Source organism: Alligator sinensis, unplaced genomic scaffold (genome assembly GCF_000455745.1).
Source record: "Alligator sinensis unplaced genomic scaffold, ASM45574v1 scaffold1614_1, whole genome shotgun sequence".
Taxonomy (NCBI): Eukaryota; Metazoa; Chordata; order Crocodylia; family Alligatoridae; genus Alligator; species Alligator sinensis.
Window position 1 is genome coordinate 325,480 of NW_005843065.1, and position 11,335 is coordinate 336,814.

Sequence of the window (11,335 nt, forward strand, 5' to 3'; positions counted from 1 at the left end):
AGACAAGTTCAAGAGAGAAGTAAGGCCCACGCTTTTAATCATAAAGGGGATAAATGATCGGAACGAAATCCCAAGCCAACTGGCAGACTCTCCATCTCTTGATGTCACCCAATCCTCACCAGAGCCGCTCTGGAAGGTGTCTAACCTAAACACCTGTTTATTTGGCTCAACTCAGGGAAACTGCTTAAACTATTTTTCTTAATAGCAATGAATGTTTTTACATTTCCTTTGAAGTAACTGACATAAAATTTGACAAGTTTGGGGCTGAAAACAAATCCCTCCAGAAAAGCTTTCTGGAAAAAATATGTATGTATATTAATTTTGTATTAAGCCAGTGATTCTCAGCCAGGGTGCCATGGTGCCCTGGGATAATGTGACCTGCTTGTACGGGTCCCATGAGTTGCAACACAATATTAGCACTGTTAGATGTGCAAACACCTATGTATGATTCACAAGATAAATGCAAGGTTTTCAAATAGGACTCCAGCGTGTCAAAAACATGTTGACTTGCTGTGCCATTTCTGAGTTCATTGCAATGTAAGGATTATTCTATTATTTTTTCTATAATCAAAAACAGGTGAAAGCTGAGAGCTGGCATTTTCTGAGGGGTGCCTTGAGTCTAATGAGAGGTGTCTCGAGTTTAACGAGGGGTTACTTGTGTCTAAAAAGATTGAGAACCATGCATTAAACAATTCTTAACCCATCTGATATGAGCTACTTTGCTTTTTGCATAATGTTGCCTTTTTTAATCAGAGGGTCATGCAGAACTGAGTCAAGCAGGTCTACAGAAGTCTAAGAATAGCATGTCAAAACAGTTTCCTTATTTGGACAAACTTGTGATTTTGCCAGGAAAAAAACAGGTCTATTTGACAATCCTTATCTTACAGAAAAATATGTTGATTGGTATTGATTGCATCTGTTTAATTCCCTACTGATGGCATCTCACTTCAGCCTGTTCATGTTTTGATGTTAACTCTTGGCCTGGGTTATCTTGAAAGACTTTAGACTTTTAAGAGGCATTTATTCCAGGGGGGATGACAAATCGGGGCCAGTAGAAATTATGTACAGGTTGGCCCGAAGATCTGGGCCTCATGGACAAGGCCTGGGCTCATAGCCTGCAAGGCCTGCCTGTACACTCTAGACAACAAACAAAGCGCAAAGAACAAAAGGAGTATTTACATATAACAGTTCAGTCAATGCGGACGCCCAGGGGGCCTCAGGGAAGCAGGGGTCGGCCCGCATGAACAAAGTCCAAGGTCTCGGCCTGCTGGATGCGCCTCCGCACCTTGAGCAGCTGGTCATGTCACAGGGCAAGGAGCAGGCATCCCGCCTCGACTTGGCACAGTGCCCCCTTGAAGGCCCAGCATTCCTCAAAGGTGGGCACCATCCTCCAGAGGACCGCATGCTCGAATTCAAGTGAGAGGTAGGCCTGTACGAGCAGGCAGAAAACCTGTAGGGTATCGTCCATCCCAGTCCCGGTGAGCTGGTTTCACCAGTTCTTCCGGGTGGCCATCTTGGCTTGGCCCACCGAGAAGCTGGTCAAGCTGACTGCACCCCGCTTGGCCACCCGGTACGAGAAAGAACAGATGTATGTGTCCTCTGAAAAGTCCCGGCCCAGTATCCAAAGCTGTGCCCCAAGGGTGGTAAAGAGTGGCTACAGCCAGGAGTAGTTGAGGAATGCATGGTAAATGCTCTCTTCCAGAACCCCTGGGCAGAAGGGGCAGGCTACTGAGGCCACCAAGTCCAGGTGGTGCACAAAAGTACCAGTGGCCAGGATGCCGTGCACCAATCTCCACTGGAGGTCACTGGTCTTCTTGGCGGTGGGCGTCTTGTAGAGCATGCACCATGCTAGGGTCCCGGGCAATGCCAAGCACTGCCACCACATGGTAAAGAAAGAAAGAAAGAAGTTGAGGAGCAGGAGGGAGGAATAGATAGATAGATAGATAGATAGATAGATAGATAGATAGATAGATGAGAGAAGGTATAAGAAAGGAAGCATGGGTATATGGGAAGGGGGGTCTGGGATGAACAGAGAGATGGACAGATGAAAGGATGAACATAATGTTTAGTTATGGATGGATGGAGAGGTGTTTATGGGTGTTTGGGTGTTTAGAGATGGATGGGTAGGTGGATGGACGGATGGATGGATGGGCCAACTGACTGACTGACCAACAGACCCTTGGCTAGTTTCTGAGCCACAATGGCCCACGTTGCTCCCTCGAGTGGCTAATCTATGGGGTCCAGACTCTGTGTACCCTATTTCTGACACCCTCTTTCTCTCCCATCAGCCCCTCCTTGACCCCAAACCTGGCTCCTTCCTGCCTTCTCCTCTTCCTCCTCCCTGCTGTGCAGATCCCCTCCCTCTGCCCCCCTCAGCCAGCATCCACCTGGCCCCTGCACCTGCCTCTCCTGATTTCGCACCTCCTAGCCTGGCCTGAAAGAGCAGGCAGGGACAGGAACTGAAAGAAGCTAAATGGGGAGGCGGGGGCTGCAGGGGAAATTCCCTCACTTGTTTGTCAGCTGCTGCTGCCTGCTGGCCTGCACACAGGCTATTTCCATCACCAGCCCTCAGCTATCTATCTATCTATCTATCTATCCCATACGACCTATCTCTGTATCTATCAATCCATCCATCCCCATATTACCCCTCTATCTGTCTGTCTCACTGTCTTTCTATCTATACATCCATACATCCACACAGAACACCTCTATTGTCTATCTATTCATCTAGCCAACTATCCATCCTCCCCCACATGACACTTCTATCTATCTATCTATCTATCTATCTATCTATCCCCTTCCTCACATGACCTTTGTATGTATTTATGTATCTAACCCTACATAACCCCTTTATCTATCTATCAGGCTGTCTGTCTATCTGTCTCCATATAGTCCTTCTTCTCCCCACCCCTAATCCAATCACCCAGCTTTATAGAGGGACCTGGTCATTTGGGCTGGGAAATTCAGAAGTGGGTGAACATAATTCTGGGCCTGTCACTACCTTGTTGCCATTGGCTATAGAAGCTGGTATGCTTTAGCCACATGGGGCTGGTGAACCACTGACCTACCTATAGCTCTGTCCCCAGCCACATCCTCCCACTCAGTGAGCTACTTATTGTCTACATTCCCTTTACCTACCTACCTACCGACTGAGCTATCTACCTATTAGTCCCCACAGACAACCTTCAGTCACTCGTTCACAAGCCCACTGACCTGGCTTTTTGTTTCCTGCTCTCCCTTTCTCCCACCCTTTCACACGCAAAACCCTGATTCCAGCTCCCAACCCCATAATCTCTCACCACTCAACCCTACTCCCCAACCAGAGGCAGAAAAAGGATCTAGGGCTCTGATTCATAGATTCATAGATGCTAGGGTTGGAAGGGACCTCAACAGATCATCACACAGTGAACACAGTGGCAGGAAAAAGTGCTGGGGTCATGTGACCCCAGCCAGGTGCTTATCCAGTCTCCTCTTGAAGACCCCCAAGGTAGGGGAGAGCACCACCTCCCTTAGAAGCCTGTTCCAGATTCTGGCAACCCTAACGCTGAAGAAGCTCTTTCTGATGTCCAACCTAAACCTGCTGTCCATCAGCTGTGGCTGTTGTTTCTGGTTATTGCAAGGGCTGCCCTGGTAAACAGAGCATCTCCTATTCCCTGCTGTCCCCACTGGTGAATTTGTATACTGCCACATGATCCCCCTTCAGCCTTCTCTTGATATACTGAGTTAAAGCAAAGGGAAATGGAAATGAGGACTCCCAAGTTCTCTCTCCAGCCCTGGAAGGGAGGAGGGTCTAGTTGTTTAGAGATGGTGGGGCTGGAAGCCCAGATTCCTGGGTTTTATCTTCAGCCCTGGAGAGGAGTAGGGTCTAAGTGGTTGAAGCCTGGGAGCCAGGACTCCTAGGAACCAGGACTGGGAGTCTTTGAGAGCCAGGACTCCTAGGTTTTTTCTCTGCCTCTGGGAAAGCAGTGGTGTCTCTTGGGTTAGAACCAGGGTTCAGTGGGAACACAGTCAGGTCTCCTGGGGGGTTTTGGCTCTGTGGAAAAGGAGCACAGTCTAGTGGGTTAGGCAGAAAGGGCTGAGAGTCAGGACTCCTGGGTTCTCTCCCCAGGTCTTGGAGACCTCTACCAGGAGCTTTTGAGAAGGGTGGAAGAAGATCCTCCAGGCACCTGAGGACAGAACCCAGGTGCCCTGATCCTGCTCTCCCTACTCAAACCCACTAGATTCCCACTGATTTCTTAGGAAACAGAGAGAACGCAGGGGCCCTGGCTCTCAGCCCCATCCCTGCCCTTGCTCTGACCCACAAAATGTCCCCAGCCAGAGAAAGACCCCAGGTGTCCCAGTCCCAGCCTTCCCTACTGCAACCCACTAAATCATGCCCCACTCCCCAGAGATAGATGCCCCCCCACACACACACACATCTAACCCAACAGGACTCCATGAATTGCAACCCTGCATCCTCATACATCCAAACCCAGGCCCTCTAAACATAATTGCCTGAAAATATCATCTGATTCCCGCCCCCATCTCAGTTCCCTTTTCTCTCTGAGTCTGTGCTGCTGCTTGCTTCTCAGCCTAAGGTATGTCACCCCACTCCACACACACACACACCCTGTCTGACAAGCAGAGACAGACCTGGACAGAGAGGTACAGGCTCAGATAAACTGATACAGGCCCAGATATGTGGGCAAACCTTGCTTCATCCCAACTTTGGTGGGTGCAGGTCATGTTGGGGGGTTGTTGCCAGTGACCCACTGGCCTAGGAACCTCTCCTGTGAGGTGGGAAGGGTCCTACATCCATGGAGGTCCAGGTGGTGGGGCCAGTTCACAAACAAGGCTCCCTCTGCCAGCACCAGGACAGAAGCAAAGGCAAGTTGGGTCCATATAAGGCAACCTGTTCCCACAACCAGAGAGGGATGACACTGGTCATGGGGGTGACACCAGATTCTGGGGTTCAGTTTTTTTCTACCCCCTAGCAGGCACCTTGGATGACACAACCCAAGTGTCCTGACTCCCAGCCCCACTCACCACCCCACAAATCTTCATTCCTTCCTCAGAGACAAAACCCAGGAGTCCTGGACACAGTTCTCCCCCAACCCTCTAGCTCATTAGAGCCCCGTGATTTCCCAGGGACAGACTGACAGCCAGACTCAGCCACACTCCAATCCCAAAACATGGTGCTTGAAAGGGGCATCTTTCCCCTTTGGGTCTGAGAACCCGGATTTGGGGTCTGGTTGGGTTTTACCAGCGGGAGCTAGAAACTGGTCTTTCTCTGAGGCAGCTGTGTGTATGTACAACGAATGTAGAAACAGAGAAGTAGGGCTGGAAGAGGCCTTCAGAAGTCATCTAGTCCATGCTCCCAGACTGATGGAGGCACCAAGTCAACCAGCACAGAGCTGCCAGGCTCCCCTAACCGCTGCCTAGACTACACATGATCGGGTTTTCTCAATGCTGTGCACATGGCTGGAGTTTCACTTTCTCTCTGAATATGGGTTACTGCTCTCAGAGATGGGATCTGTGCCTTACCCCTTGGGCAAAGAGCAGGATGAGAAGAGAAATGTGAGGATGGCTGAAAAGAAGGACAGGGGTAGGGGTGATGGAGGAATTGGAGAAACAAGGTATGGATAACTGAAAGGTCTAGGATGGAGGAGCTCCCATTTTACCCCTCCACCTCCCCTGCTCCCCTCCTTCTACCCCCAGTCACCTCCAGGCTTCTCTTACGATTCTGCTGCCCCTCATAGGCCTTGGGTGCCCCCCATGGCCTGTCTGGCCCCTCATCAGAACCACAGACTAGAAGCCATGTTGTGTGCGGGCCTTTCTGATGTTGCCTTCAAAAGGGGCTGGGGTGCATTCATGCACACACATGCATGCAGGTCCCAGGTGCACGTGGGCTGAGGAACCACCATCTTGCCAGCATCAATCCAGTCCTCAGTCAAGGGAGAGGGTGGCCATTTCGGGGAAGGTGGAGGTGGTCAATGGGAGTCTACCCCGGCGTTCCAACAGGCCGCAAAGGGACACACAAACAGGTACAGGCCTAGACAGATGTACAGTTTGGCTCCAATGGGCAGAGAGGCTGTAGGGCAAAGGCAACTGTCCTGCAGAAGCAGCCTCATGATCAGGTGTAGGCAACAGTGGCCATTTTGAACAAGGGAAAATCAATCATGTGTGCCTCAAAGCTGAGGCTGGCCCAGACAGACAGACAGACAGACTATGGTGGGTTTAAGAAGTCTGGAACAGGCCCATGGCAATGGGCAGACCCCAGCGCCTTCTGAGTCCTAGCACTGAGCTCTGGGGCTGGGGCGGGTGTTGAGGTTGGGCAGGGAGGACGGCAGGACCCGGGGGCTCGATCCCGACTGTGGGAGGGCACTGGGGCCTGGGTGGTGCGAACGGGGCGCTCCTGGGAGCCTGAACGCCTGGGTTCTGTAGTGCCGATCCTGTCACTGGAGTGGGACAGGGCTGTTCCCTGCTCGTCTTCTGCCCCCGTATGGCCACGTCTCAACATAGCCCCAAATGACGGAGTCCCCTGAGCCCATCAGCTGTTCTCACTTCCCCATGGCCTGCACAGCTCCCTGGAGTGGAGGGGGTGCCCTTGGGACCAGGGGCAGAGCTGGGGAGGGCAGAGCCTGGGAACCCACATGCCTGGGTCCTCTCCCAGGTCTGGGAAGGCAGTGGAGTCTGGTAGGTTCAAGTATTGGAGGCTGTGAGCCCGGACGCCCGGGTTCCCTCCCAGCTCTCAGAGGTCGGGGGGCTCGTGTCAGCGCTGGGGTGCAGAAACCCGGACGCCTGGATTGGCGCTGGTCCCTGGTCCTCTGCTGCCTCCTGTGGCCATATCCCCACATGGCCTCACGAACAGCTGAGTCTCACGTGTGCCCTGAAGCCCCGGGTCCCTCGAGCCCAGCGGCTGCGGTCATTTCCCCATCCGCAACATGGTCCCCACGGGGAGAGCCGTGGCCCTGGAAGAAGCGTGGCCTGGGAGCCCGGACACCTGGGTTCTCTCCGAGCCCAAGGACATGAATGAGGCCTGATGGCTTACAGCCCTGGCTGGGAACCAGGACACCTGGGTTTTCTATTCAGCTTGAAAAGCTACAGGGGTCCACAGGAGTCGGACTGCACGGCTGGTGGGGCTAGGAGCCCGGCTCCTGGGTGCTTATCCAGGCCGATGGTAGGAGGCCTGAGTTCTCCTGCTGCTGGGTACAGGGCTGGGATTTACTGGGTTAGAGCTGGTGGGAGCCCAGACACCTGGGTTCTCCCCAGCTCTGAGCGGTCAGGAGGGCTCACATACAGCAACTTGGACGCCTGGGTTTTGGGGCCCCAAGCCATCTGTGGGGGTTGCTCCTCTGCTGCCCCCGTGCGGCCACATCCCCATAAACAGCCAAGTCCCCTGTGCGCCCAGCTGCGGTCACTTCTCCACAACTGACACGGTCCCTGGGGGGAGGCCGTGCGCCCCTGGGGTACGTGCGGGGCTGGGAGCGCAGGCACCTGGGTTCTTCTCTCCCAGCCCTGGGAGGAGAAGGGGAGCCTGGTGGGATACAGCACCGGAGGCTGGGAGCCCGGACACCTGGGTCCTGTCGCTGCTCTGCATCTCCTGGGTTAGCACCACGCGGAGCCCAAATGGCCAGGGTCCCTCCCCGCTCTCAGAGGCTGGGGGGGGCTCCTGTGCCACGCCGATCCCATCTGCGGAGGGGGTGTCGGGGCTGGTCCCTGCTCCTCTGTTGCCCCCGTGCGGCCACATCCCCACGCAGGCCCACGAGCAGCCAAGTCCCAAACCGCGGGTCCCCTGAGCCCAGCAGCGCAGTCACTTCTGCGCCCGCAGCGCAGTCCCTGGGGGGAGGCTGCGCCCCAGCAGCGTGTGGGCTGGCGGCCGGGCACCTGGGCTCTCTCCCAGCTGGGCCTGGGAGTCAGAGCAGGGCGGACACCTGGCTCCCCCCCCAGCCAAGGGACAAGGGGCGAGGCCTGGTGGGTTACAGCGCTGGAGGCCAGGAGCCGGGACATCGGGGTCTCTGCCCTGCTTGAAAGGCCTTTGGGGTCCCGAGCACTGTACAGCAGGCCGGGCCGTGAGCCGGACTCGGGGCTCCCTCCCGGCCCGGGACAGGAGTGGGGGCTGGAGGGGGGAGAAGGGCGGGCTCTGGTGGGATCCTGGGCTCGCTGCAGCCCCGGGACAGGCGCCGCCGCAGGTCTCATGGGCTGCAGCGCTCGGAGCCGACAGGCAGGAACCGGGTTGCGTGCCTGCTGCCCCAGTAGCACCGTGCCGGGTGGGGCTGGGAGCCGGGACGCCTGGGTCCCATCCCCTTCTGGCGGGCACCGGGGCCTGGCGGGCTGCGGGTCACACCCGGGCGGGGCGCTCGGACTCACACCGGGGTCCCATCCGCGCGCCTCTGCCGCCACCTCGTGGCCCTTTGTAGCCATCTCCGCGCACACGCTGACCGATATAAACATGGCCGCCGTGGCTACATTTCGCCCGCTTCTATAGCCGGCTGACAGATGCGCATGCGCTGGCTATGACGTTTCCAAACCTCGCCAGGCGCGGCAATATGACGAAACTTGCCTTCATCCTGTATGGCGATTATCCTGCCTCTCAAAGGGGTGTTGCCCTCACTCAATATGGCGTCGGGCCATACAGCTTAAGGTCATGGTCCCAATATAGCGGCGGCGGGACGCCCTGGTGACCGCGCATGCCTGACCGTGCGCCGGGTTCCCGAGGCCTGGCGCCCTCCAGCGGCAGGTGCGGGTGACGTCATGGGGGGTCACGACCCCTGGGCAGTCGGGGGGAACACACGGGTCACGCGGTTTGGGGAGTCCGTGACACCCAACGAAGTCCGACATGGCCGGGGGGGCGCAGTGCGGTCGCCCCCTGAGAAGAGTGACTTCAGCGCAGGTCAAGAGTTGTGATGTCTGGGGTGGGGGGGGGTTCCTCGGTGACGTCATTACAGCTCCAGGTGACGTCATGTGTTCAAGTTTGGGAGAGCCAAGCCAGGGACTGCGACCCCAGCCCAGTGATGCACCAGAGCAAACTCCCTCAACGCCCTTGGGTGTATCCCATCCAGCCCCATGGACTTGTACACGTCCATCTTTTCTAAATAATCCCTAACCTGTTCTTTCAGCGCTGAGGGCTGCTCACCTCCTCCCCAAACTCTGCTGCCAGGTGCAATAGTCTGGGAGCTGACCTTGCCTGTGAAGGCTGAGGCAGAAAAGGCATTGGGCACTTCAGCTCTTTCTGCATCCTCTGTCACAAGATTTCCTCCCCGGTTCAGTAAAGGGCCCACACTTTCCCTGATCCTCCTTTTGCTGCTGACATACTTGTAGAAACCCTTCTCGTTACCCTTCACGTCCTTTGCTAGCTGAAATGCTAGTTGTGCTTTGGCCTCCCTGACTTCATCCCTGAATGCCCAAGCAATGCTCTTATATTCTTCCCTAGTTATTTGTCCAAGTTTCCACTTCTTACAAGCTTCCTTTTTGTGATTTAGTTTACTAAAGAGTTCCCTGCTAAGTCAAGCTGATCTTCTGCCATACTTGCTAGTCTTCCTGCACATCGGGATGGCTTGGTCCTGCACTGCACAATTTGTTCTTTGCTATGTTGAGCAAGGAAACTGCCCGTTTCCTCGAGGTGGGAAAGGGGCAGGGGTGCAGTGGCCATTTTTGGTGAGGGCACCATGCCTGTTTGGGGTGGGGTGGGGGAAGCCATTTTGAGTAAGGGCATTACCAGGTTGCCCAGGAAAGGGTGGCCACTTTGACTAAGAGCACTGCCCAGCTCCACACCAGCAATGGCCACTGATGACAACATGCAGGCACAGGGCCCCCTTCACACTTGTACTTTGAGGGTCTTCACCCTCCCACGAGGGAGAGGTCACTTCCTGAGGGCCGCCAAGGGGATGCATTATCTCCTCTCTCTCATGCCTTTCATCTCCTGTCCCCACCAGGACCTCAGCACCAGATGTTTACACACAATCCTTTGAAGCCCCAAGAAAGCCAGCCTGGCAGTAACACCCCCACCAAATGCCGAAGGAGCCACTGGCAGGACCCCCCAGTGCCAGCGAAGAGGATGAGGATCCCCCACGTGGGACACCAGGCTCAGGGGGGCGGGGGAGGTCAGGGCTGGGCCATGGCAATAAAAGACCTACAGTGCCCCTGCTGTTGCCACCAGCCTCTGCTTGACCAGGGGGAGCAATTCAGGCTGCGGGGCCTGGGGGCTGGTTGTGGGAGCCCAGAGGCCCAAGTTCGCAAGGAGCAGGGTGGAGAGCTGGGTGGCAGGAGGCGAGAGCCTGGACACCTGGGTTCTCGGCCAGCTCTGGTGGGTGCAAAAGCAGAAAGCCACTCAGCGGCTGCTCGGGTCTGGGTATGGGTCGGAGGAGGGGACACCGGGGTTGGTAAGCGGGGGAGATAGAAGCTGCCTTCTCAGGTGACCCCCAAAACAGACATACGTGTCGTGTTGTCCCCTCCAGGCAGTGGAAAGACCTGAATGACCCCAGTTGAGGGGTGTGGGGTGGTGTCACGTTACTGGGAGTGCCCAGGACACAGAGCCAGGGGCTGGAGTGCCATGTTCATTGGTGGTCTGGGAGCCAGGAGGGGAGTCCATGGCCGGAGAGTGAGGGCATGGTGATGCGGGAGAGGAGCACCATCCCCCCAGGTCCTGCTCCATCACTTGGTCTTGGGCCCATCATCCTTGACGTCCATCACAGTCACAACAGCATGACAGCCGCTGGAGCGGTAGGACACAGGTGGTGGGGATGGAGGAGTGAGGACCACAGGAGAAGGAGCTGCAGCCAGTTCCAGCCCCAGAGCATCATGGGGGTTTCCCCTGGCCCAGGGGCACCTGGCTGCCCGCTCTGTGCCAGGACCTGGTGCAGGTGAGTTCAGGGCGGTCAGCAGGTCTAGCGGGCAGTGACAGGAGCCCGGCCCCATGGGCCTGCAGCCCTGCACCTCCCTAGACACCTGGGTCCTCCCGCCGGGCGCTGCGGGTCACACCCGGGCGGGACGCTCAGACTCATGCCTGGGTCCCATCCGCGCGCCTCTGCCGCCACCTTGTGGCCCTTTGTAGCGATGTCGGGGCTTCCGCTGCCCGGCACAAACATGGCCGCCGTGGCTACATTTCTCCCGCTTTTCCAATGACTGCCGCCAGTTTGAGCAAGCGGGCTTCTTGCCCTCACTCAACATGCCTCCCCCGCGAAACGCCGGAAGGGACGTTTTCAAACCTCGCCGGGCGTGGGCTTATGACGAACCTTGCATTCATGGTTCGCCCACTCAGAAGCACGCTGCCCTTACTCAATATGGCGTCTGGCCAACATATTAAGGTCATCGTGCCATTATTCAATATGGTGCCTGCAACTTCGGACGAGCGTCG

General features: G+C 56.1%; 1 protein-coding gene across 1 annotated transcript in view; it reads left to right on the forward strand.

Annotated features, from left to right (window-relative positions):
- The first annotated feature begins 1,240 nt into the window (after window positions 1-1,240).
- The window catches only part of LOC102370754 (mitochondrial inner membrane protein OXA1L-like), a 15,486-nt gene continuing 5,391 nt past the window's right edge, over window positions 1,241-11,335 (forward strand). The window contains exons 1-2 of the mRNA XM_025193539.1: window positions 1,241-1,416; window positions 8,698-8,719. Of these exons, the coding sequence (XP_025049324.1) occupies window positions 1,241-1,416; window positions 8,698-8,719 (198 nt within the window). The remainder of the gene's footprint in view (window positions 1,417-8,697; window positions 8,720-11,335) is intronic.